The following is a 25,179-nucleotide window of genomic DNA, read 5'->3' as shown; positions in this document are numbered from 1 at the left end:
CTCCATCAACCTGGCTCACACTGTTTGATCTGCCTTGGAAATCCCCTGATACTCCACCCCAACTAATTTACAGCTGCCCCTAGTTGTTTTTCCATATGAATGGCTGGCCTTGGCTCATGCTTCACAACTTCCTAAATCCTATCAAATAAACAACAGCTGGCCTCAGTGAGCCCCAGGCCCAGAACTAGCAGAAACCAGCCTAGATCCACAGCTTGGCTTCACCTGGGAATCTCCAAGTCCAGTACAATTAGCAGCCATCTCATATTGCTTTATAGCTCAGGCAGGGTGGTCCAGGACAAAACACAGGTAGGGGTTGACCTTGGGCTTCACCACCCAGGAAACCCCAGGGCCAGCACACCCAGTGGACAGACCATGTCAGAACACCAACACCCTGCCCTTGGACAGCTGATCCTCCATGGAGGATGGAGGTTGGTGGTAAGTTGTCACAACCAGTCCTTGCAGCTGACTGGCCTGAGAAGATCCCTCCAACTGACCTACCAAGAGCAACCAAGGCTCAACTACAATAGGAGGGTGTGCTCAGCCCACATGAAGGGTGAACCTCGAGTACCAAGCTTGGGTGAAAAGGAGGCTGTGCCACTGGACCCTACTATAGTAGGCCACACTAGCAAGACATGGAGTCAAAGCAGCTGCACCTAATACATAGAAACAAATGCAGGGAGGCTGCCAAAATGAGGAGACAAAGAAACATGGCCCAAATGAAAGAACAGAACGAAACTCCAGAAAAAGAGCTAAATGCAATGGAGATAAGCAATCTATCAGATGCGGAGTTCAAAACACTGGTTATAAGGATGCTCAAGGAACTTAGTGAGGCCCTCGACAGCATAAAAAAGATCCAGTCAGAAACAAAGGATGCACAAGTTAAAATAAAGAAAAATTAAGAACAATTTACAGGGAAACAACAGTATAATGGAGGAAGCTGAGATTCAAATCAGTGATATGGAACATAAGGGAGCAAAAAACAACCAATCAGAGCAAGAAGAAAAAGGAATCCAAAAAAATGGGGATAGTATAAGCAACCTCTGGGAAAACCTCAAGATGTCCAACTTTTGCATCATGGGCATGCCAGAAGGAGAAAAGAAAGAGCAAGAAATTGGAAATCTATTTGGAAAAGTAATGAAAGAGAACTTCCCTAATTTGGGGAAGGAAGTAGACATGCAAGTCCAGGAAGCACAGAGTCTGAAACACGATGGATGCAAAGAGGCCCACTCCAAGACACATCGTAATTAAAACGCCAAAGGTTAAAGATAAAGAGAGAATCTTAAGCAACAAGAGAAAAACAGTTAGTTGCCTACAGGGGAGTTCCTATAAGGCTGTCAGCCGATTTCTCAAAAGAAACTTTGCAAGCTAGAAGGGATTGGCAAGAAATATCAGTAATGAAAAGCAGGGAGCTACAACCAAAATTGCTCTACAGCAAAGCTATCGTTTAAAATTGGAGGGCAGGCAAAGAGCTCCCCAAACTAAAGGAATTCATCATCACCAAACCATTATTATATGAAATGTCAAACAGACTTATTTAGGGAAAAAATGATCAAAACCATGAACAATAAAATGGCAAAAAAAATACAAATGTATCAACAATTAAATCTAAAACAAACTAAGCAAACAAGAACAGAGACAGAATCATGGATACAGAGAGTGTTTTCATGGTTGCCAGATGGGAGGGAGATATGGGGAGAATGGGTGAAGAGGTGAGGGGATTAGAAGTACAAATAGGTAGTTACAGAATAGCCATGGGGATGTACAGTACAGTATAGGAAATGGAGTAGCCAAAGAACTTATATGCATGACCCATGGACATGAACAATGGTGGGGGGATTGCCTGAGGGAGTAGGGGGTGCTGGGTGTAGTGTAGCAAAGGGAGAAAAATCAAGACAACTACAATAGCATAATCAATAAAATATAACTACAAAATAAACAACCCAGGAATGAAGGTATAAGATGAAAGCCCAACAGTGTGAGTGATTATTGTTCTCGATATACATGCCTGATTTTCGTTGTCGAGCAGTGTTTTCAGGTCGAGAATATTGCTCTTAACACATCATTAATGACTTGATGTAAGATCATAGATATGAAAACAAATGTAACAATAATTTAAATTAAAATTATTAAAATCCCATTAAAATAAATCAGATTAGTCTCATTTACTAGTAGAAACAGATTAATCTTCCTAAAACATGTCATTTTTAAAAATGTCATTCCACCGATTTACAATTCTTACAGTCTCTCTGCTCCACACAACAAACTTTTCTAGTTGCCATTCACTGCTCTCCAGTAACCTCTCTTCATCTAATTCTATGGTTTTCTGTAAATGCCTCTCCCCCGCAGTACTCCATGATTTTCACCTCTGCCCTTTGGCTGCCTGCTATTCTCTCCTCCTGAAGTGTCTCTGATTCCTCTCCAAATCTTCAAACTCTCACCATGCTACAGCATCCAACTCAAATATTCCATTCTCCCTGATTTCCTGGATCTCTCCCTCTGAAGCTGTTGCACTACAGCTTTCTTCAAAAGGTTTTTAGACTTTTTCAAATAATCAATTATGTGTACTCAGTAAATCAATGGATGGAGGATGGAAACAAAACCACAGTGAACGCCGTGATGAGGCGGAGTTTTGTGTTTATGTTGACTGCAGGGCTCTATGGTTCAATAGATTTGGGGGAAATGGTGGCAATCCACACTGCAGACATCTTTATGGCCTAAGTGCTGACCAATGCCTTTAATACATTGTTGGGCATGCTGAGCTTCCAAGAGGGGGATGTATTAAACAGACACCCAAGATTTGACAATGAAACAAAGTATGTCTTTTTTGAGATGTGCTTTGAAGGATATTTGGTGGACAGGAAGTACTAGAAACACTGGATTTAGACAAATGCTAAATCCTAATTTCAGGAATTACTGGATGTGTGAAAAATTACTTAAATTCTGATCTCTGTTCCTTACCTGTATTATAGTTATAGCAATACTGTTCCAGAAAGTTTATTCTGGAAATTAACTGAGACACATGGTAGATGCTCAATAAATACTACTTAGCTTTACTCTTCTGAATTATAATTTACTTGGTATCTGAGATTTAACACCACTTTGCATTATGGCTATAAAAGTGCAAATTATTCACCTGTTACTGTATTGATTGATATAACATACATATGACAGAGTCCCTTTACTCAGAAAACGTCTATTTTTATCTCTAGTATTAGAGAGTAAAATTCTGAAGAATCTATAAGCAGTTTATCTCTATGGCTATCTTAGAAATTGCTGTGCACAAAATAGATGCTCGAGAACTACCTCCACAGCGCAGTGTTGTCCGTGGAATGTGATCCGTGGAACGACAGATTCCTTCTCTGCCTTCTTTACCACTATATTCACAGTGCACGGAAGAGTGCGTGGCACATAACAGGATCTCAGTACACACCTATTGAGTGAATAACTCAACAAGAGTAATAATACGGTCTGTAATTCACAAGCACGCTGTGAACTAGATCCCCAAGAACACTTTGTGATTCTCCACCCTTATTGACAGGAATCTTTTTTGAAAATTTGGTTAAAATTACTTCTATTAATGTTACTAATGAATTACATGAAATTAGAACACAAAAGAATGCATGTTTTTAGATTTAGATAATTATTAAGAACTATATTTTTAATATACTGTATTGTTGGAATATACATTCAGATATACATAATAAGTTCAGTGTTTTAAGAAAAACATTTAGGAAGAGTAATGCATTTACTATCTCAGTGGAATATGTTGTGTCTTTTACCAATTAAACAAATCACCATCATGTTTTTATAAAGTCGTTTCTTTACATTTTAAAGAACGTTGACACACAAGGCAGAGGTGAGTTACAGAAAGCTGTTTAGTTACCATTGCAGTCTCCGAAAGGCTTCTCGAAACAGAGATTAAACAGGGTTTTCATCTCCAAAGAACAAAAATTAAATGATGGGCCAAAGCTGGTAGGATTGATTTCTGTCAACTCATTAAAACTGTATATATGAGAAAGAATATTTTGCATACCCAGCACTCCAATTACCCTTCATACTTGCATCTTTAAGTTGATGGTGGTTGGAAAGGAAAGGGAGAAAGTGTTAACATTGTCACTATGTTTTGTTTTATTTTGTGTGTGCGTGCTACTGTATTTTTTCCATTTATTCTCCTTATACACTCTTCTCCCTGCGATCACCACACTGTTGCCCATGTCCATGAGTCCTTTTTCCTTGTAGCTCAATCTCTCCACCCCCTGACCACCCACGCCTCCACTAGCTGTCACCTGTTCTCCATCTAGGAGTCTGTCTCTCTTTTGCTTGTTAGGTCAGTTTGCTCTTAGATTCCACATATGAGTGAGATCATATGGTATTTGTCTTTCTCTGACTGCCTTATTTCACTCAGCATGATGTTCTCCAGGTCCATCCATGCTGTCACAAAGGGTAAAATTTTCTTTTCTTTTTTTTAAGGCTGAGTAGTATTCCTTTGCGTAAATGTCCCATAGTTGTTTTATCCACTCACCTACTGATGGACACTGGGGCTGCTTCCATATGTTGGCAATTGTAAATAATGCTGCAAGGAACATAGGGATGCTTTTTTTATTATTATTGTTGTTCAATTACAGTTGTCTGCATTTTCTCCCCACCCCTCCACCCCACCCCAGCCAAACCTACCTCCCTCCCCTGCCTCCCTCCCCCTTGGTTTTGTCCATTAGTCCTTTATAGTAGTTCCTGAAAACCCCTCTCCCTACTATCCCTCCCCCAGTCCCCTCTGGTTATTGTTATATTGTTCTTAACTTCAATGTCTCTGGTTATATTTCGTTTGTTTTTTTCTTTTGTTGATAGGGATGCTTATTTTAAACAATTGTCACTATCTTAATATCATTTTGCAATTGAAATTTCAAGTTTCAAGGGGAAAACTAAATTTATGTATGATTGTTATACAACTTTCTAGGAGCCCAAGAAGCATCCCTGTTCCAGACGCACAGTCAATGAATATTTTCTTCTCAGTCCTAGACTAAATAAATATATAACAAAACAAAACACAGATTCACATTGGACACAGGATGCCAGGCAGAACCAAGAGACTAGAAATTATCATATAAAAAGGAACCAAGTCAATGACCTAAGTATGAAGTATTTATTTCCTGGCAAAGCCCTTGAACCATTCAGTCCCAGCTATGTTATCCTTTAACTTTTGGATAAAGGGATCTTGATCAAAAAGATGGTAAATGTAACTTTAACAAAATCATAATCATAATGGTCTAATACACCAGTAAGTTCAAATTCCCAACTACACAATGTAATTTTAGTTAATTAGTTGGCCTGTTTACATATTAAATGTTGTATAAAATTCAAGGAAATATATTTCAGAGAAAAGTTTGTAACTTATGTGTTTACAGTGTCTTCTTTCCCTGATGTAGTTTAAATGTTATCAGGTGGTTTCATGTAACATGAAACCATGTCCTGATTATGAAGGCCTGTGTTTCAAGCTATCATATTTTGATTATTTTAGTGAGTTACAAATTGCAAAAATAATTACCAGTTTTTGTGTGTGACATCCTTTTAAATAATGATGGTATTTTCTGTGATTTAATTTATATTAAGGCATCTAGAACTGCTATGTTTCATATTTTAGATCATATTAGTGAAAACTAATGGGATTAGGCTCTGGGAGAAAACATCATAAAGAGACCACACTAATTCAATAAAACATAATATAGTCCAGAACATCCCTACCTGCTGCTTTGTACACTTCCCGCCACCCCCAGTCCTAACAGTGAGTGTACTCTAATGAGATTTGGTCGAATAGCCTCTGCCGCTCTCCTCCCAATAGGGAGAGGGCTGGAAGAAGTCTGCACAGCACGACGTCCAACACTTCAGTCGGTCATGTGAAAGGTAAAGCAGTTGGGAGGACTGAGAAATACGTGCATGTCATCTAAGTCTAATGTGAGGTTAGGATGCTTTTATCAGAGGAAGGGTATCAGAAGGTACAAATTTGATGACCACATTTAAAATTTTTTTAAGATGATACATGATTATTTTAAATATCTCCTAATAAATAGGATAAATGAACAGCTTAAGGGAGTAGGTAATATCTGATCTCTCTTTACATTTCTGGAATTTAACATAATTTTTGACATTCACGGATTTTTCATATTTGTTAGCAACATTATAGATTACATTTCTGGGAAAATATGGATCTTGTTTTAAATAATTATACAACAGGATTCATCATGTATTTGTGATCACTTTATAACAATCTACAGAAAAACACTTTGTGGTATTTTATGAAATTATTATGAAATTAAAATGATCACTATTTATGACCACTATTATGAAATTAAAATTATGTTAAACATGAAGTATAAATGTTAATTACAAGATTTTATTGCCATAATCCTGGACATCCTCAAAACAATCCAATCAGAGAGCTGTACTTGCATCTGAATTTCTAAAATCATTTGAAACTCCCTATTAGCAAGTGCCTATTCGCACTCATTATAAGACGTCTTGGTATGTCATGCTAATTACTTTCCTGCACTCTAGCTCCCAAACCACAGTGAATCCTGTTATGAAAGCAAATCACTGCAAACTTCAAATAGCATGCGTCCTCGAGATGCCACTATTAAAGGAAGGACAATGATGGGGAATCTTTGAAGTTATCCGATGTGATGGGAAATACACATTTGTGTTTGAGTAAGTCCTGTAGACCAAAGCATTTCCCCCACCTTTAAATAACCTGAAACCAACTTCAGGTTCCCAAATGCTCTTCAAAGCAGCCCGCCTTGGAAGTAATGCTGACGGCATTTCGAATTTCAAGGCAGCTTGCTTTTTCTATCTCAAGACTTCAAGCAGATTTGAATTTTTACTTTTAAAGAGAAAAGGTATTACTTATTTTTACCCACACCATGAGCCTCTGGTCTGATAAACAAAATGTCTTCAGGAATGAACTTAACTGTGGTAGTGAAAAGATGATATGAAACCAAGTAGCACAGAGTTTGAATAAAATGCAGCAGATTCTAGGCAATTCTAAGCCGAGTTTCGATACTCCATGCTTCAGTTTGTTCTTGTTCTTGGGCTGATGACCAAAAGTTGGAATGTGAACTTTGGGCCTGTGGCGGGACAACTGTACACAACTGTAAATAGTCCACCCTGTCCTGAATGGGGCGTGTGTCCAGCTGAGAACAAAAATCGGTGTGTGCTTCACTCCAACAGCAGCAGGGAGCCGGGGCCACACATCTCAGAACACTCATACTGTGAAGAGTCCCTGTAGCAGGAAGGTCGCTCTGTGGCTTCTCAAAAGGCTACAGATATGTGGTCGGTGCAAACAGCCATTAACCTATTTGGGCTAAAGAGATACAGTGGCCCTAGTGAAGTTCCCCTAACATTTAATTAGATTTCCTGTAATTGCTCTAAGTAAAAGGGGTGAGGGGAATGAAAACTAGTTATCATCTTGGGACACAAAATATTTATATGTGGTTTTAATATCCTGAGCTCGTTTGTTGCTCTGTGTTTGGAAAGAACCATTATACGTCTAAGGAAACACTCACTGCAAAGTGTATCAGCCTTTAGGTGACTGCACATCACTGCAGTGAGTTTACAGGAAGAATTTTGTTTCCAGTAAGTGAACTTCTGTATGAAGAGAGAAGGTATAAACAAGTAAAACTGGCAAAAGTATTAAACACCACAATGTGGAATAAACATTTAAAAAGGGGGTAGGTATAGAAAAGCTGTACTCCACCTTTACGTGGATTTCTACATGTCGGAAAAAATGGGTATAATTACAGTAAGATAGGAAAATGAAAGGCCTAAGCAAGGGTCAGGGAAGAGGGAGGAAAGTAGTGTTATTTGTTAACAAATTGCAATTTTTGCTGTAGAGGTCATTTTATTAATTGGACATCGGCTAAAAAATAGACTAATCTTTTCATAGAGGGATGAGGGATTGGGATATTCCACTTGAAAATTCTTTTTAAGCTGATTGCTATATAAACATAAGATAATTACTGATTTTCAAAACTTTAAAGTAATTTTAAATATAATCAATAAGTTTTGACAATAGAGTTGTCGCTTCAGGTTCTTGCCCTGCCCGAGGATTACAAAATCCACTTTCCTGGGCTTCATTCCAGTTCAGAGACTCATTAGTGGAACTAAGGGCTTTGTCATTTCTGTGACTCCAGTCCCATGGACTTTTCATAGGAATTATTGTTTACTCCCCAGTGTGACAGCACCTACTTCTATTGGGTGGCTGTTAATTTCCCTGAATGCTATTACCCCTTTGCGTATGTCCTAGGTTTTATAGTAAGTTCTGGAATACTCTTTTTTAGGATCTCTAGATACCTTTTTCATGTCACCTTATAACAAGAAGTCATAATCAGACATTTTAAGAAAACATAACTTTAGGGAACTAATTAATTTCAAAGAACTTGTTAAACTATATCTTGTACGTATCGTGTGTGTGTGTACATATAGATATATAAATATATACAGTCTGTCCAGAAGGTATCCAGCCATGTGCTATGACAAGTAGAGACATTTGTTGAAGAAGATACAAGACACAATAAACATTGTACACAGGACAATGATGCCTCAGTCCCCTTCAAAGTAGGACCATTGGGACCTCATGCAGTTCTTCCAATTGCCATCAGCTGCCCTCTAGTATTTTCCTGAATCTCACCGATGGGCTGAAATCTTTTCCTTTTCAAAGGTGATTTTAGTTTGGGGAAAAGCCAGAAGTCACTGGGAGCCAAATCTGGGCTGTCGGAGGGCTGAGTCACCTGGGTAATTTGATGTTTTGCCAACAAACTCTGCACTAGACATGATGCATGAGTGAGCACATTGTTGTGATGAAGCTGCCAATCACCAGTTGCCCATAGCTGCAGCCTTCTGAACCATCCAAATAGTTTCTATGGAGGAAGATTCAAGCTTAACACAAAATTTGATGCAGATTTGTCTCTCTACTCACTCAATCATTTTGAATGTGATGGCCACACAGTACACGTGCTCACTCAACGGCGTCTGTTGCCCCCACTGACTGGTACAGTGAAGTCGTCATTCTTCACACACGCACATTACAGTCCACTCTCCTTGGCTGCCAGGTTACAGCAATTTGGCACAAACCATTCTCCTTATATTAATAATGACAATGGCTGGACTTTCTACACAGACTCTCTATATATATTTCTTTAATTCTCATCTGATTATGTCATATGCTTGCTTAAATCACTTTAGTGGTATCCATAGCTCTCAGGAAGAAATCTGAAATCCTAAACATGGTATACAGCAGTGGTTCTCAAAATGTAGCATGCATCAGAATTCTTGGACTGTTTGTTAAAACACAGTTCGCTGGGCCTGATTCTCAAGGTTATTAATTCAGTGAGTCTGAAGTGGGACCCAAGAATTCACATTTCCAATAAATTCAAAGTGATGCTAACAAAACTATTGGGGTTCACATGAAGAACCACTAGTCTACAAGACTGTGTATAATCTGGACCCTTTTCAGCTTTAGTTTCATCTCATGCCCTTTTTCTCTGTGTCTGGGGCTTAATTGTCTTCTTCTGAGGCCTCAATCTTCTCATTCTCTTCCTTGCTTCTTCCATATGTCCTGTTGCTCTTCCCACATAATTTAACCAACTCAGCTCATGTTGGATCTTTCATTCCCCTTGTTATTCATTCTACCTGCCCTTATATATCTCCTTTGCAGTACTGAACACAATTATAACTAAATAATAAATTATATAATCTGTAGTTAATATGTTCCCACCTCACAATAATTTATGTTCACTGAAGACAATCACCATCTTAGTTGTCATTCCTTAAATACCTAGTGCAGTATCTTTTGTATAATTGATCCTTAATAAATATTTGTTCAATGAATGAATGAATGAATGATATAAATATGTTTAATCTTTCTTCCTGTGCTCATGATTGACGCAGAGAAAATCCTTCCACTCCCTGAGGGAGCCCCCGTCAGTTCTCTCAACACACTGTCCACCTGTAAAGTGCAAGTTCAGGCCACAGGGAAACTGACAGTTACCCATTTACCATTTAGATCATCTTTTTGTTCGGTGCCAAGCACACACTGCAGAATGGATCTCTGGAAGGTAAACACTCCTAAAATGATCTTCCCAGATTCTCAGTTCAATTTTTGTTATTTAACATTGTATATAGTTCTGTGAAACAAATTCCAATTATTCCAGCATTTTAGCTGGGGGCCACTTTATCTTTAAGAAGACTTTGACCACATTACAATTACAGAGAAACATTTGGGCTTTCAAAATATTATACATAAAAACCTAAAGTCATACATTCTTTGATAGAATAGCAAAGGATTGTTAACTATAGCTAGTCTATCTTTCAAGAAAAACAGTCGACCTTACTAAATGAAACACAACTGTTGAAGTAATTCAGTTCAACGATCACCACATATTTATAATTACTAAGTGATATAACAAAACCTGAGAAATAGGTGATATATAGGTATATAGATTTGTAACTTATACACTTATAATTATAGTTTTAGGTGGTTCTCTCTCATTTCATGTGAATGAAATCTTTCTAGGTGGATTTAGGTCTATAAGTCTGTGTATAGCATATGGATACCTTACCCACAACCTATATGATTGCAGTAGAATCCTTAGATGTAAAATTCAAGTTCACATTTAAATATTTGGAAGGAGATAACTTGGTGGAGAAGGAATATTAGGCAATATGGGGAAAAGTGTAATTTTGTGGAGTGATACATCTTCACTTTCATCTTCTGAGAATCCAGAAGATTTGAAATAGCAAATAAGAGAATGAAGATGAGTCAAGCTACGAGAGCCAGAGGAAGATCGGAGGAGATGAGAGGCAATATCTGGGATGTTGACCTGCGGCCTCAAGAAATATCACTGAGGGGAAGAAACGTGGTATGATATTTTGTATTTCTTTACTACAAATCTTCTGACTTAAATCTTCTTTCTCGTGTTAGGTCTCATTGTCCGGGAAGTGAGCATTGAGATCTCACGCCAGCAAGTGGAAGAACTGTTCGGGCCCGAAGACTACTGGTGCCAGTGTGTGGCCTGGAGCTCAGCGGGCACCACAAAGAGCAGGAAGGCCTATGTGCGCATCGCATGTGAGTCGTTGTGCCTGGGCCTCTGGGTTTCAGAAACGATGGGAAATGGGAAATTTAGGCTCATTGCTGTAGTGTCAAAGAACCCTGGTTAGAAGTGGCTCTCAGATTTCTTCTGCATTTGAGCTATGCTTTTCCCTTAAGTCATCAGTATATTATTTCATTTTTTGCATCAAGACAATGAGTAATTTTCCTTTCAAGACAGAAAAAAAATTAGTGCTACTTTCAAAAGATCCTAATTTTTAAAAATCTGGTAATAATTAGGTTGGGAAAACCAACTATATTCCTATAATGAGTTTTTTCTGCCAATTTGTTAAGACAATGTTGACTAGTTTTGCTGTTGGAAACAAAGATCACCCAGACAGGGCTTCTCTGTTTATTTTGGAAATGTTCTCGCACATCAAAATTACCACTATTTTCCACACTGTGTTAATTTCTAGAGTATTCATGTTCAGGGAGAGCTTCAAAGGTGCCTTGCAAAAAACGTTTTGTGATCAAATATATGTTGCAAATATCTTTTTGGGGGGCCAAAGTTATAGAAGTTTCTTCATTGCACAACTTCTCTGATTCCTTAATGTGCTAATATTCAATATGCTAAGTTAACATGCTAATATTATCCCCAAGAAGGAGACATACCCGGCAGCTTTCTCTGCAGACTCCTTTTTTCAATGAATGCTATTCACATTGTGAGCAACATGAACACTGCTATAATCTGCTTTAAGTTTCCGTATTGAGAAATGTTCCTAAGTATGAAACCCATGAAATCCATGTGAGTTGTGCTATCTGAACCCCTTTGCATGTCTGAATTTTACTAAGCATTCTTTTGTGGCAGATGCCAATATCACGTATCTCTGTGTCCAGATAAGTTCCAAAAATCTTGGTTCTGATGCTTCCCCAGTTCCATATGCTTGCCTCTTCCTGCCCTTCACCTTGATGGAGACCACAGTCATTGCTGAAACTTCCCAGTTACCGTTTCCTTCTTCCAATCCTTTCATATCACCACAAGTGCAATCATCCTAAAACTCAGGTCACACATCGCCTCTCCCTGCTTAAAATTTTACTGTAGTTTATGTGATAAATTTTGACTTTGCTGATAAAGTCAAAATTCCTTACAATAGCATATCTCATTATATTAATTTGTTAGGGCTACCATAACAAAATACCACAGACTGGGTGGATTAAACAACAGAAATTTATTTTTTAAGTATATTTTATTGATTATGCTATCACGGTTTTCCCAATTTGCCCCTTTTGTCCCTCCTCCTGCACCCCCTAACCCTCCAACATTCCTCACCCACTTAGTTCATGTCCATGGGTTGTACATATAAGTTCTTTGACTTCTCTGTTTCCTATACCATTCTTAACTCCTCCCTATTTTATGCCTACCAATTATGCTTCTTATTCCCTGTACCTTTCCCCCCATTCTTCCCCTCCCCTTCCCCACTGAAACCCTCCATGTGATGTCCATTTCTTTGATTCTGTTCCTGTTCTAGTTGTTTGCTTAATTTTTGTTTTCGTTGTTGTGTTTTTGTTTTTTTACATTCATTTGTGGATATTTGTGAGTTTGTTGTCATTTTACTGTTTGTATTTTTGATATTCTTTTTCTTAGAGATGTCCCTTTAACATTTCATATAATAAGGGCTTGGTGATGATGAACTCCTTTAACTTGACCTTATCTGGGAAGCACTTTATCTGCCCTCCCATTCTAAATGATAGCTTTGCTGGATAGAGTAAGCTTGTATGTAGGTCCTTGCCTTTCATGACTTCAGATACTTCTTTCCAGCCCCTTCTTCCTGCAAGGTTTCTTTTGAGAAATCAGCTGACAGTCTTATGGGCACTCCTTTGCAGGTAACTGTCTCCTTTTCTCTTGCTGCTTTTAAGATTCTCTGTTTATCTTTAATCTTGGCTAACTTAAAGATGATGTGCCTTGGTGTGTTCCTCTTTGGGTCCAGCTTCTTTGGGACTCTCTGGGCTTCCTGGACTTCCTGGAATTCTATTTCCTTTGTGAAACTGGGTAAGTTTTCCTTCGTTATTTGTTCAAATAAGTTTTCTATTTATTGCTCTTGTTCTTCTCCTTCTGGCAGAATAATTTGGATATTGGAACAATTAAAGTTGTCCCAAAAGTTCTTAAGCCTCTCTTCATTTTTCTGAATTCCTGTTTCTTCATTCTGTTCCATTTGGATGTTTATTTTTTCCTTTTGTTCCAAATTATTGCTTGAGTCCTGGTTTCCTTCCTGTCATTGGTAGTTCCCTGAATATTTTGCTTTATTTCATTTTGGGTAGCCTTCATTCGTTCTTTCATTTTGCGGCCAAGCTCTATCAGTTCTGTGAGCTTCTTGATTACCAGGGCTTCAAATTCTCCATCAGATATGTTGGCTATCTCCTCATCACTTAGCTCTTTCTCTGGAGTTGCTCTGTTCTTTCATTTGGGCCATATTTCTTTGTGTCAGGGCCCTTGTTAAGTTGTAAGGGGGCGGGGCTTTAGGTGTTCACCCCGGCAAGGCAACTCTCCTTGCTGCGCTGCAGCGCTGCCTGTGGGGGAGGGGCCAGAGAGGGAACAATGCAGCTGGCCTGCTGAGCTCTAGCCCTCTGTCCAACAAACTCTTGTGTGAAACTGGGAGTTTCTCCCACCACGGCAACTCCCACCATAGTCCACAGTCAGCTCTGAATCTCAGTTTCCCCTTCAGCCAGCCCCACATCACTGCACAGTCTGATCAGCTGCCTTGCCCAGCCTCTCCCTGCCTTGCTGAGGGTTCTCTCTGTCTGCCTGTCTGCCCGTCTGTCTGTCTCCCTCCTACCAGTCTGGTTGGTCTGGTTGACTGTTTCTTTAATTCCTTGGTTGTTGGGGCTCCATACAGTTTGATTTTCTGGCAGTTCTGGTTGTTTATTGATTTTAGACTGGTTGTTATCCTTCTTTTCGTTGTGTGAGGAAGTGAAGTTTTTCTACCTATGCCTCCATCTTGGCTGGAACTCAACAGAAATTTATTTCTCACAATTCTGGAAGCCAGAAGTCTGAGACGAAGGCACCAGCAGTATTGATTTCGTCTTTAGCCTCTGCCCTTGGCTTCTAGGTGTCTTCACATGGTCTTCTCTCTATAATTGGCCAGGTCCAAATTTCTCTTCTTAATATTATCAGTCATTTTGGATTAGGGCCATCCTAAAGGCGTTGTTTTAACTTATTACCTCTTTAAAGGTCTTTTCTCCAAATCAAGTCACCTTCTGAGTTACTAGGGGTTGGGTCTTCAACACATGGATTTTGTAGGGGACACGATTCAGTCCATAACATCGTATTTCATGATTTACACATCCAGCTTATGATTGCAGCTCTGCCCACCAAGAATTTCTCCATTCTAGTTGTGCTCCATTAGAAATACTTTGATTTCTATGCATTCAGCTCTTGTTCATAATGAAGGGTTTCACCCTTCTCTTCCCTTCATTATTAGTAAAAATTCCATAAATATTTAGTGAACATGTTCTCCGTTCTCAAAAGAATTATAGGTATTTGGTATGGAACCAGACATAAAACATGTGATGGTCCCTGCCCTCCTGGAGCTTATGTTCTGATGAGGAAGGGCAAACTTTAAATGTAATAAATAATAATTGGATACAGAGCAAGTGGTAAATTCTGTGAACAAAACAGGAAAGGGGACTATGTAGAGCTAGGTGAGGGTGGTCAAGGAAGGCCTCAGGAAGAAGTTGTCAGTGAAGAACCCTGAGGGAAGGGTGTGAGGGAATCAGGTAAAGGGAGCAGCAAGTGGTACAAGTACAGACAGATACTCAGAGGCAGGAGGCTGGCCAGGTACAAGAAGACCAAATTGGCCAGAGTGGCTGGAAGAGGGTGAATGAGAGGAGACACTTAGATGAGCTGAGAGGGGTAAGGGCAGGAGGTAAGGGCAGGAGGGGCAGTGTGGAGATGGCCTGGGACCCTGTAGGTATAACATCTTCAGTTCTTAGTGAGAGATGAGAACTTTGGAACATTTTCAGCAGAGGAATTCATGGTCTGAACTTTATTTTAGCAGAATCACCTGACTGCTGTGTTGAGAATAGACCATGAAGGGTGAAGGTAGAAGCAGGAAGACCAGTCATGGGGCTGCAAGTGTGAAAGATTATAGGTGGGCATAGATTAGAAGCAGTGGAAGTGTGTGACCTTGATTCAACATATAGTTAAAGGCAAAGGTAATGGCTTTTGTTGAGAGATTGGATGTGGTATGTGAATAAGAGAAAAGAATGATTCAAAAGTCCTGAGCTTTTTAAGGATTAATTTCAAATGTCTTTACTGAAGTCATTCTTGCTTCATAGGTCTCCAGGGTGGTAGGCATCCCTTTCTCAATGCTTTCAGAGCAGTCTGCCCATGTTCTTCATTTAGGGCTTGCCTCATTTGAATTATGTTCACTCGTCATATCTGTGTGTCATGCCAGCAAGTTCCTTAAGATCAATTTTGCTCAATTCAGTTTTGTTGATCTTTATTATCTTTAGTGCTTAGCACAATGCCTAGAACATCATTAATGTTTAATAAATTTTGTTGAATTAAAACCATTATTAAAAAATTCCTTAAGTTTATTAAAATGGTCTATATTATTCATTCCTCTCTGAGCATATCTAAAGAGGTTTCTTATGAGGATTATGTATGATGTAGATGAAGATGGAGACACGTGTGCGGGAAAATGTAGTAAAGAGTTCTCTCAAGAACGATTCCACGGAGGAACGAGGCAGTAGTATTGGGCAGAGGGAGAAAGGGAGCTGCGATGCCGGCACAACAAACAATGAACTCTGGAGCTCAGATGGCCCTCCAGAGTTGTCCCACCTTGAGACGTAAGAAACGAGAAGACCCTTACTCCCCCAATAGACTTGTCAGTGGGTGTGGTGCCCTCCTTTAGCCCCATCCCACCAGCTTGTGTGACTGGGGACAAGTCCGCTCTGCTCAATGGAGGGTAATTCCAGGCGAGTGGTGGGCACCGGGACCGCCAGCACTCCCAACAGGCAGGGTCAGTTGTGGAACGGGTTCTTGTTGGCATACCACCGCTTCCACTACAATTGTCGACCAGAAATCTTGAAGAATTTATTTTATTAATTATGGAAGGAAAGAAAGTTACTTTCAAACATTTTAAAAAGAAACAAAAAAGTAATTATTGTGGTGAAATATTTAAATGAATTCAAAATTAGCTTCTAATTATAATCAAGAGGCACAATGATATAAAACTGTATCTTTCATTGCTATGTTCATTAATATTAAGCATAATAAATATTTAAAACTGCCAATCTATACTTCATATTAAATTTTCTTGCCAAAAAGCTGGCATAAGGGCTTCATAGTTCTAAATGATGACTCTCTTGTGCCAATTTCATATATATATATAACATATAATAGTATATATAATATTCTCTCTATATATCTCTATTCGCATGAAAATTAAATATATGTAAGAGCCCCATCTTCCGTTGCAACTTGTTACATAATATTTACTGTTCACTTCATAGCTTTTAAACGTAGTTTCACATTTCCAAATAATGGAAAAACAAACTCTTCTAGGAAGAGATTAATTTGTCCATAGCGTCCGTTCATCTTCGTGTAATAAGACTGAAGAGCTGTTCGCTTGTACTTTTGTAATTAACTTAAGTGTGCATGGCCAAGGAATACCATCCAGTGTGTGAGACTTGCTCATAAAGATTTACATCATGGAAAACAATGGTTACATTTATTTACTGTGCTGACACTAGTTAACCAAATTACACAGGTTTCAGGTGCACAATTCTACTGCCCATCATCTGTGCACTGTATCGTGCGCTCACCACCCCAAGTCAGGTCTCCTGCCGTCGCCATTTACCCCCCTACCCCCTCCAGCACCCCCCACCCCCCACTGGCAATCACCACGCTGTTGTCCATATCCATGAGCTTTTTTAACAGGTTAAATTCCAAATTCTCCCTGCCAAGGCTGATCCCTAACAAGTGAGTCCCTAGTCTTACAGTAAACTTGCAGATTGGCAGTTTGCCCAGTAACATTTAACAGATGGCCGTCACATAGACTTCAGCTAAAGCTTAAAGTTGTCTCAGGTAAAAATAACCATGATTCTGAGGTCAAATAACTGCAACTGCCTCTCACCCAGTTAGATTTATTCTCATTTTGTGTCCTTTGAGTGGCCCATGGTTGTTTCATGAAAAATGCTCTATTTTCGGAAGTTTACAAAGCAGAAGTGAATGTTGGCTATTCGTGTATTTAAGTTTTCTTATAATACATTCAAACTATATAAAATATAAAAATACATTTGTGAGACAATCAGGACAGAGTAAAGAAAGGAAACATAAAAGTTTGCAATCAGCCAGGCATGAGCTGAGGACATCATATACCTGCTCTACACTTGGGCACATCTGCCAAGGGCAGCGTCAAGTGTCCTGGGTCAGGGCTGCAGCCTCACACACAGGCAGAGACATTTGTTCTGAGAGAACCCAAACAAACACGGTGACGACTGTCCCAAGTAGAGCCCGTCTGGCCATACAGCGGCCAGTTTCATGGGGTGGTTTCTTCCAGGGTCCCATGTTACAGGCCAGTGGGAAAATTCCCAAATATTACCGTGGGAAAATGTACTGTAGGCAAAATGTCATCCAACATTGCCTTTCCTCCCACAGGACAGGTCTTGATTTCGATATGGCTGCTGTTGTTGATAATGTGTCAGGGGTGGTGTTTATGATGTAAAAGGAGTAGCACAGGAGTGGTTACAGCACCCGCTTTGAGGCCGTGTTGACTTCCAGTCAGTCTAGTTACATCACTTTCTAGTGTGACCTTGGCCAAGCGACTTAACCCTTCTGAGCCTTAGTTTCATCAACAGTGAAATGAAAATGACACGGTTATTTTTTAAATTATATAAACATGTAAAGCATATGGCACAGTGCCAGACACAAGGCAAACGCTTAATGATACAATTTAAACAACTTCAGGTGTGTATATTGAAACCTTTTAATACTAAGTTAACTTTCAAAACTAAAAGTGTCTCCTTTTACCACTTCATGCCCCAATCCTGGACTACCAACCAGTCCTAGGGGATGAAAGTCTCTGCAATTTCAGGTACACGATACAGGATTATTAACAACAGTCACCATGCTGTACATCACATTCCCAGAATTTACTCATCATATAACTGAACGTTTGTTCCCTTTGACCAACATTTACATGGATTACCTCATTCAAGCCTTACAACAACTCTATGTGATAGGTGTTATTATCATGGTTTTACAGATGAGGAGTTTGAGAACAAAGAGAGACTAAAGATCTTGCCTGAGTTCACACAGCTGGTACATGAAGAAGTCGGTCAGTCCACCAGCGGTGTCCAAACCCTGAACCAACACACTGGATACAAATAACAGAGCAGTTGACAGTAACTTCTGTGTACAGTGGCAGTTCACAAAAACATCGCATTTCCACATGCATGGTATTATAGGCTCACTATTATTTATGACAAAGTATAAGCAGCCTGAGACTCTTGCCTCTCTACACGTTGCTTGGTCTGCTCCAACCACAGCAACTTCCTTCTTTCCAGAATGCAATACACTTATTCCAGATACAGGCTGTTTGTAATAATTATTCCATCCACCTGGAACATCCCCAACTCTGAGTATGGCTCACTTCCTTCTTCCATTCAGATTTCTGCCAAGGTGTCACCTCAACAGAGGGGTAGACCTTGACCAGTTTACCTAAAGCCTACTGATTGCAACCAAGTCACTCCCTGAACCCAAACCTGCTTTACTTTTCTTGAGAACATTTCTCTTATTCATTGTTTTCTTTTTTGTTGACTGTGCGCATCATTAGAATATACACTTCACAAGGTCAAGCATTTTATTTTCTTCATTATGTCCCTGTGAAAATTAAGAAACATAAACCTCATTTAAAATAGAGTCAAGAGGCTAGAAGAGAGAATTCTCAGGTATACAGCACTCCACACACCCTACTGACCCCAGCAGGAAATGGCATGCCTTGCATCTTGGACAGGACGTGATAGTACTTGACCATCTCAGCAAGAGGAAGAAAAGATTCCCCCTGGACCAGTAATAGTTCAGCCAATGGGAGAATGACATAACTCAGCCAATGAAAAGTTACCATATCTCAAACTTTTAGTTTGCTCCAATGGACTCTTTGTTTACAGTAGGCCCTCCCGTGTCTGCAAGAGAGCATGCCTCTTCTTTGTTTCTCTGGATTTGTGTGTGACTCGCCATTAGACTGTATGTCCTAAATTGCAATTTTTTGTTGTTCTTAAAAAACCCATTTTGCTGCAAAATATTTGCTGTCTATTTGTTAAAGGTCAACATCCCCAATACCTAAAAATAGCAGCTTGCATGTGGATGGTGTTAAGTAAATGAAAGCATATAAAATTGAAATTGAGTTAAATTGAAGGCATATGATGTGTAAAGTGATGATGCTATTGAATGCTAATCATTTGTTCATTTAGTGAAAATGTTTTATTACCCAAAGAAAGTAAGGGCATCAGACAGCCTGAAGTGATTGCTTCTATGCTTCCTCCACTTCAGTCCGCCATTGCGCTTCTGCACTTAGTCACTTTCCCCATAGCACGCACTTACTTCTGAACTCCTACATCTTTACTTATTTATGACGTTCATGGTTCGTGGTCTATCACTTCCAACCCCTTAGAAAGTCAGGTCCCTACGGGTAAAGATTTTTGTTTGGTTTGCTCACTGATGAGTTCAAAATGCCTGCAATGATGCTGGACTCAGTGTGGGAACTTAATAAATCTCTTAAAGGAATTAATGAATTAATATGTCTATAGTAGGGGTAAGAGTATCTCCAATTAAATATATATGTAATCTTGTGAACTATTATGTTGGGTTTTTTATACAGAAGTCATTACTCATGGCTTTCTATGTCCTTTTCCACTTCTTATCTATTCTACTTAGTATAAAGCAAAAGTTAATTAATTATGCAATTTAACCAAATAATGTACTTCTTTAACCAGGTAGTCTCAAATATTTACATTATCCTAGGACAGTATCTAGATGTTTAATGCCAAATGTCTTGATAGAGCTTAGCAGAGTTGCCGACACACCAGAATAAATGACCTGTTCTTTGAGGTGTGGTTTGATTGCTTGTGCAACCATTTAAGACCCCAATAAGCCCACTGTAAATTACAGAGGCCATGTTTTCAATTAGATGATAACTAATCATAGAATTTAGACTTTTTAGATAAGAGGAATTTTAACACTAAATTTCTCCTTGTTTTATATAATTCTAAACCATTATATTAAATACTATTAAATCATGTCATTTCTACTTCAAGATTAAAAACTGTCACATATACCTGATGGATCCGTCTGTATTTTTCCAAACACTTTTGCTTTTGTATCTGGACACAAACTCCAGAGATTCATACAGGCCCACAAATCTACAGACATTTATAGCCCATATTTATTCTGAGAGGAAGACATCCAATTGATAGAACACTGTCTCATTAGTTATATTTGAGGGGGAATCTTCTGTGGGTAACCCACCAGATCAAAATGTGTCATTAAATAATGTTTTATGTATATGAAAAGGGAAGTTCATGGCTACAATGCTTATTTGCAAGAAAGCTCGTCTGCAATCATTGCATTCTTCCTGCTCTCCTAGAGAGCCCTGACTTTTTGATATGTCAGGTACCTCATCCATAAAGTTGGCATGTTTCTTATTATTTATCCTTAGGGCATACCTTAAAAAAACACTGTGACGACATAAAATCATTTTTTTCCTGAAACTAAAGATGAGGTGTAAATATAAAATAATGGCTTGCATGGGTTTTTCTCTTCCTCTTCTTTGTAACAGATGTCACTTGGAGTTCTAGTTCTAAAATATTTATTTTAAAAAAACTTCAGCAAAACTCTCTGAATACAAATATGTCCTATCAATGTCCCAAAGCCAAGAAGAATGGCTGAAATTGTTTTTCTGTCTGCGGGGACTTTGTTCACTAGAGATTTTCTGTTTAAACGACCTCAGTGCAGTGGGAAATAGTCCTGCCTCAGCACAACTGAACACTTCACCACGATAATCTGCTTATTTGCTTAAAGATCATTCTAACCTCTGTCCCTGGATATGAGCTATGCTATTATGAAAGTTTTGGTGGTGAATTCCTAAGAGTTGTCAAAACAGGATTTTTAAAAAATTGTTGACACTATTACAGAGATCCCCCATTTTTCCTCCTTTGCCCCCCTCCACCCAACCCCTGCCCCCACCCCTGGCCTTAAGAACATAATCGTCTGTGTCCATGGGTGATGCATAAACAGCTTTTTTAAAAGCAAAATGAGGTTACAAAATGACAGGAACCAATCACAATGTTTCATTTTCATTAAGCTTTAAGAAATCATGTGTCCTAGTCGCCACCATTGATGGCATCCTTACTGAGTGCCCAGCTCTGGTGCAAAGCCCCTTGTGCCTGTTAGCTCTCATCAGGGCCCCCGACAGTCCTGTGAGATGGGTCCCATTCTGAGCCTTATTCTGCAAATAACAACAGAGGCACCGAAACAGGTCACTTGCCTAAGTCACTTGTTTAAGAAATGGTAAATCTGAGTTTTAAAGAAACTTTTCTTTTTGCAGTCCAATTCATGTTGAAGATTTTCAGAAACGTGGCAATTCTTGACTTTTCTATGTAACCATTGAGGGAACTTCATATAGTTTATTGTTGTTGGTTGGTTGGTTGGTTGGTTGGTTTTTTGTTGTTTTTTTTGGGGGGGTTGTATTTCATGATATTCAAGAAGAAAAAGCAAGTAGTGTGGCTTAGCAGATTGAGCACCGGCCTGTGAACCAAAGGGTTGTCAGTTCGATTCCCAGTCAGGGCATATGCCTAGGTTGCAGGACAGGTCCCCAGTAGGGGGCTCTTGAGAGGCAAGCACACATCAGTGTTTCTCTCCCTCTCTTTCTCTCTGCCTTCCCCTCTGTCTAAAAATAAATACATAAAATTTTAAAATAAAGAAAAGAGAATTCCATCCATTTTTTGCATACTATATCTCTTACATTTAAAAATCACACAATTGCTGGATATAAAAGCCTCAATTATTTTTTTTAATTTTAGCAAAGATAAGATACTCTATTCCTGAAAGATAAAACCATGATAAACTTTTTAGGGTTCTATGGCCTTAACTCAGGCATTTTTCACTTTTAATAAGTGCCCAAAATGCAGAAGACTAACCTAATTCTCCCAAAATTTGCTGTACTGGTCTGTTCACAGCAGTTACTTCCTGTTAGCCGCCGGATCTGGTGATTTAAGCATAAGTTATATTCTACTATGACAACATAATTAGCCCCTTTTATCATTATTTGAAGAAAGGCACATTTTCCCTTTAATAACACAGGTACTATTACTATATGTGACCATAGAATTATTTTATTCACTAGAGGAGCGCTTTAAGAATACATTAAAACAATTTTTTAAAGAGTTAGAAATGTATTCAGTATGTCTTCACTGAGCATGCAAAAAATTAATTGAAAAGTAATTGGAAAGTAGGAAAGTGTGGATCACTGTAAATCAGCTATATTTGCTTAATTCAAGGTCAGGCCTGTGTCAGAGTACAGAAGATGGCCAATGGCAGGGAACTCCACATGGAACTCTTCTAAGTACAGAACTTCCCTGGCTCTAGAACATTTTTGTCAAGACCAGCTGTATTTGAGAGGCAGGAAGCTTAATTCTGGTACATGGAGTGTGGCGTCTTAGAAATAACTAAATAATTTATTTAATTAATTATCAGGACAAGGACAAACTCTGTGGAAGTTTGAAAGTTGACTCGGGGTGGGATGGAGTGTTTATCTAAATACGTGAGGACATTTATAATGGGTTTTTACATAACAGCCCTGTCCTAAGCGTGTTCACGTGCATTACCTCATTTAATCTTCACAACCCTGTACAGACTGGAATTGCCCTCATTTCAGGATGAAGAAACCAAAGCACATGAACCGTATTAAGCACAGAGCTAGGGTTAAAGTCAGGCTGTGGATCCAGGCTGCACTCTCTTAACCCCTGTTGTAGGCTGGATAATGGCCCCAGAAGTATCAGGTCCTAATGTCTGGAGCCTGTAAATTTTACTTTCCGTGTGGGAAAAGATCCTTTGCAGATGTGCTTAAATTAAGGTTCTTGAGATGGCGAGATTATCGTGGATTATCCAGGAGGGTCTTAAATGCCACCACAAGAGTCCTTACAAGAGAAAGGCATAAGGAGACCTGACGCAGGTAGAAAAAGAAGCCATGTAATCACAGAGGCATTCTATTATTTAATTTCATATTTTTTTAAGATTTTATTTATTTATTTTTAAACAGAGGGGAAGAGAGGGAGAAAGAGAGGGAGAGAAACCTCAGTGTGTGGTTGCCTCTTGTGCACCCCCTGCTGGGGACCTGTCCTGCAACCCAGGCATGTGCCCTGACTGGGAATTGAACCAGCCACCCTTTAGTTCACAGGCTGGTACTCAGTCCACTGAGCCATAGCAGCCAGGGCCTAATTTCATATTTTTAACCCTGGTTTCTCATACATTAAGTCTGTATATAACCCTCTAAGGAGTCATGACACACAGTGTGGAAAACACAGCAGTAAACCCTGAACTCCACAAGAATAGTAAGGAATATCAGAAATATGGTTTATGGACTATATGGCCAATTTATGGAAGAGAATGACATGTTGAAAATTTACTAATGTTATTAATAATCTTTCATACCAGAACCATGTGAATAATAATAGAAATAATTTTCATAATTTTTAAAAAATATATGTTTTGTCCTTTATAATTTTCAAGACCTTTTCTGATTCAATAGTTCTTAATACTCACCTAACCCTATGAGTCTTAACAACACAAAGTAACCAATATTAGTAATATAATATTTCATTTATCTTATTTTATGGAATTTAAGAATTTTAATTTCCACTAGAAAGGCTTATTGAAACATACCCTTCGGAAAATTCTTGAGTTCATAGTATTAGCCTGTCCTATCTCCAAGATTTTGTCTTTTAAAAATTATTTTATTCTAATAATTCTTTCAGCATATTGAAGTAGTGTTGCTGAGGGAACAAACATTTTTAAGAAATGTAAATAACTTTTAAAAACTTGGAGTACAACCATGTTTCTTATCCTTTCAAAGACAGTAGCATCAGGAACCTGCCTGCACCCTAGGGAGATCTTTTTGCTGATATTTTTCCTAGTTTCCTCCCTAAATCGGTAGGGCTCACAGGTGCTTGGATGGTAGTGTGGCCCTTTATACTCAGAACTGTGGCCTGTATACCCTTGGATTTTTTTAATGTAGGTCACACTCACCCCTTCATAAGGTGTCAGGCAGAGTAGCTGGAGGGATGTCAGTTGGGGAGGGAGACATGAATTTCTGCCCCTTTCATAAAAATGCACACTGACATGATGGGTTTTCTTGTGTACTGTTTTGGGTAGTCATTTCCTTTCCCATCTCTCCGTGGACACAGAAAATTCATTGTTTCAAAGTACTTCCAAATGTATTCACAATCATCCAAGCTTTAATATGCATCTGCTTTGGTGATGCTTCCTTGGATTTATAGAATTTTCTGATATTTTTAATACTGAATCTTCAGAAATCCCCCCTTCTCTCATTTTCAAGCTGTTATCCATACCTATTTGTGTCCAAAAATTCCATGAACATTTTCCTGAGATAAAAATTATTAGCTGTTCTCTTCAAAGATGTACCAACTCCTAGATTATTAGGAAATAATTTATTCTATTATTACTCTTGGACACTGATAATTAGTGTGGTTGCTTAAAAATTTATCACAGCCAAGAAGTGTCTTATTTGACGAAGGATAATCTTTTTTCTTCTAAAATACACATTTAAAACGTTACTCTAGTCAGTCATAGGCTATTACAACAAAGGAGACCTTCCAAAGCATCCAGCCCTTCACTTTCATTTTACAAATGAGGAAGGTGAAGGCCACAGAGACTTTGAACTCCTATTTAACCTCCTCTTCTCTTTACCACACTGTCAAAAAGCAGAGGTCATATTTTGTAGAATGCCTGAATTAGGTTATCCCATATCATCAAAAAAATTGTAACTGCAGTATTATTACTGTGCAAAAAAAATCATTGAACGCAT

General features: G+C 38.8%; 1 protein-coding gene across 2 annotated transcripts in view; it reads left to right on the top strand.

Moving 5' to 3' along the window:
* Positions 1–25,179, top strand: part of UNC5C (unc-5 netrin receptor C) — a 348,264-nt gene that overhangs the window by 220,464 nt on the left and 102,621 nt on the right. For both annotated transcript variants that reach the window (XM_024574906.4, XM_024574905.3), the window contains exon 3: positions 10,970–11,113. In XM_024574906.4, coding sequence (XP_024430674.1) covers positions 10,970–11,113 — 144 coding nt within the window. The remainder of the gene's footprint in view (positions 1–10,969; positions 11,114–25,179) is intronic.

This window comes from Desmodus rotundus, chromosome 4 (assembly GCF_022682495.2).
Source record: "Desmodus rotundus isolate HL8 chromosome 4, HLdesRot8A.1, whole genome shotgun sequence".
In the NCBI taxonomy this organism is placed as follows: Eukaryota; Metazoa; Chordata; class Mammalia; order Chiroptera; family Phyllostomidae; genus Desmodus; species Desmodus rotundus.
Note: the sequence above shows the minus strand (reverse complement) of the source record. Positions and strands in the feature narration are given on the sequence as shown.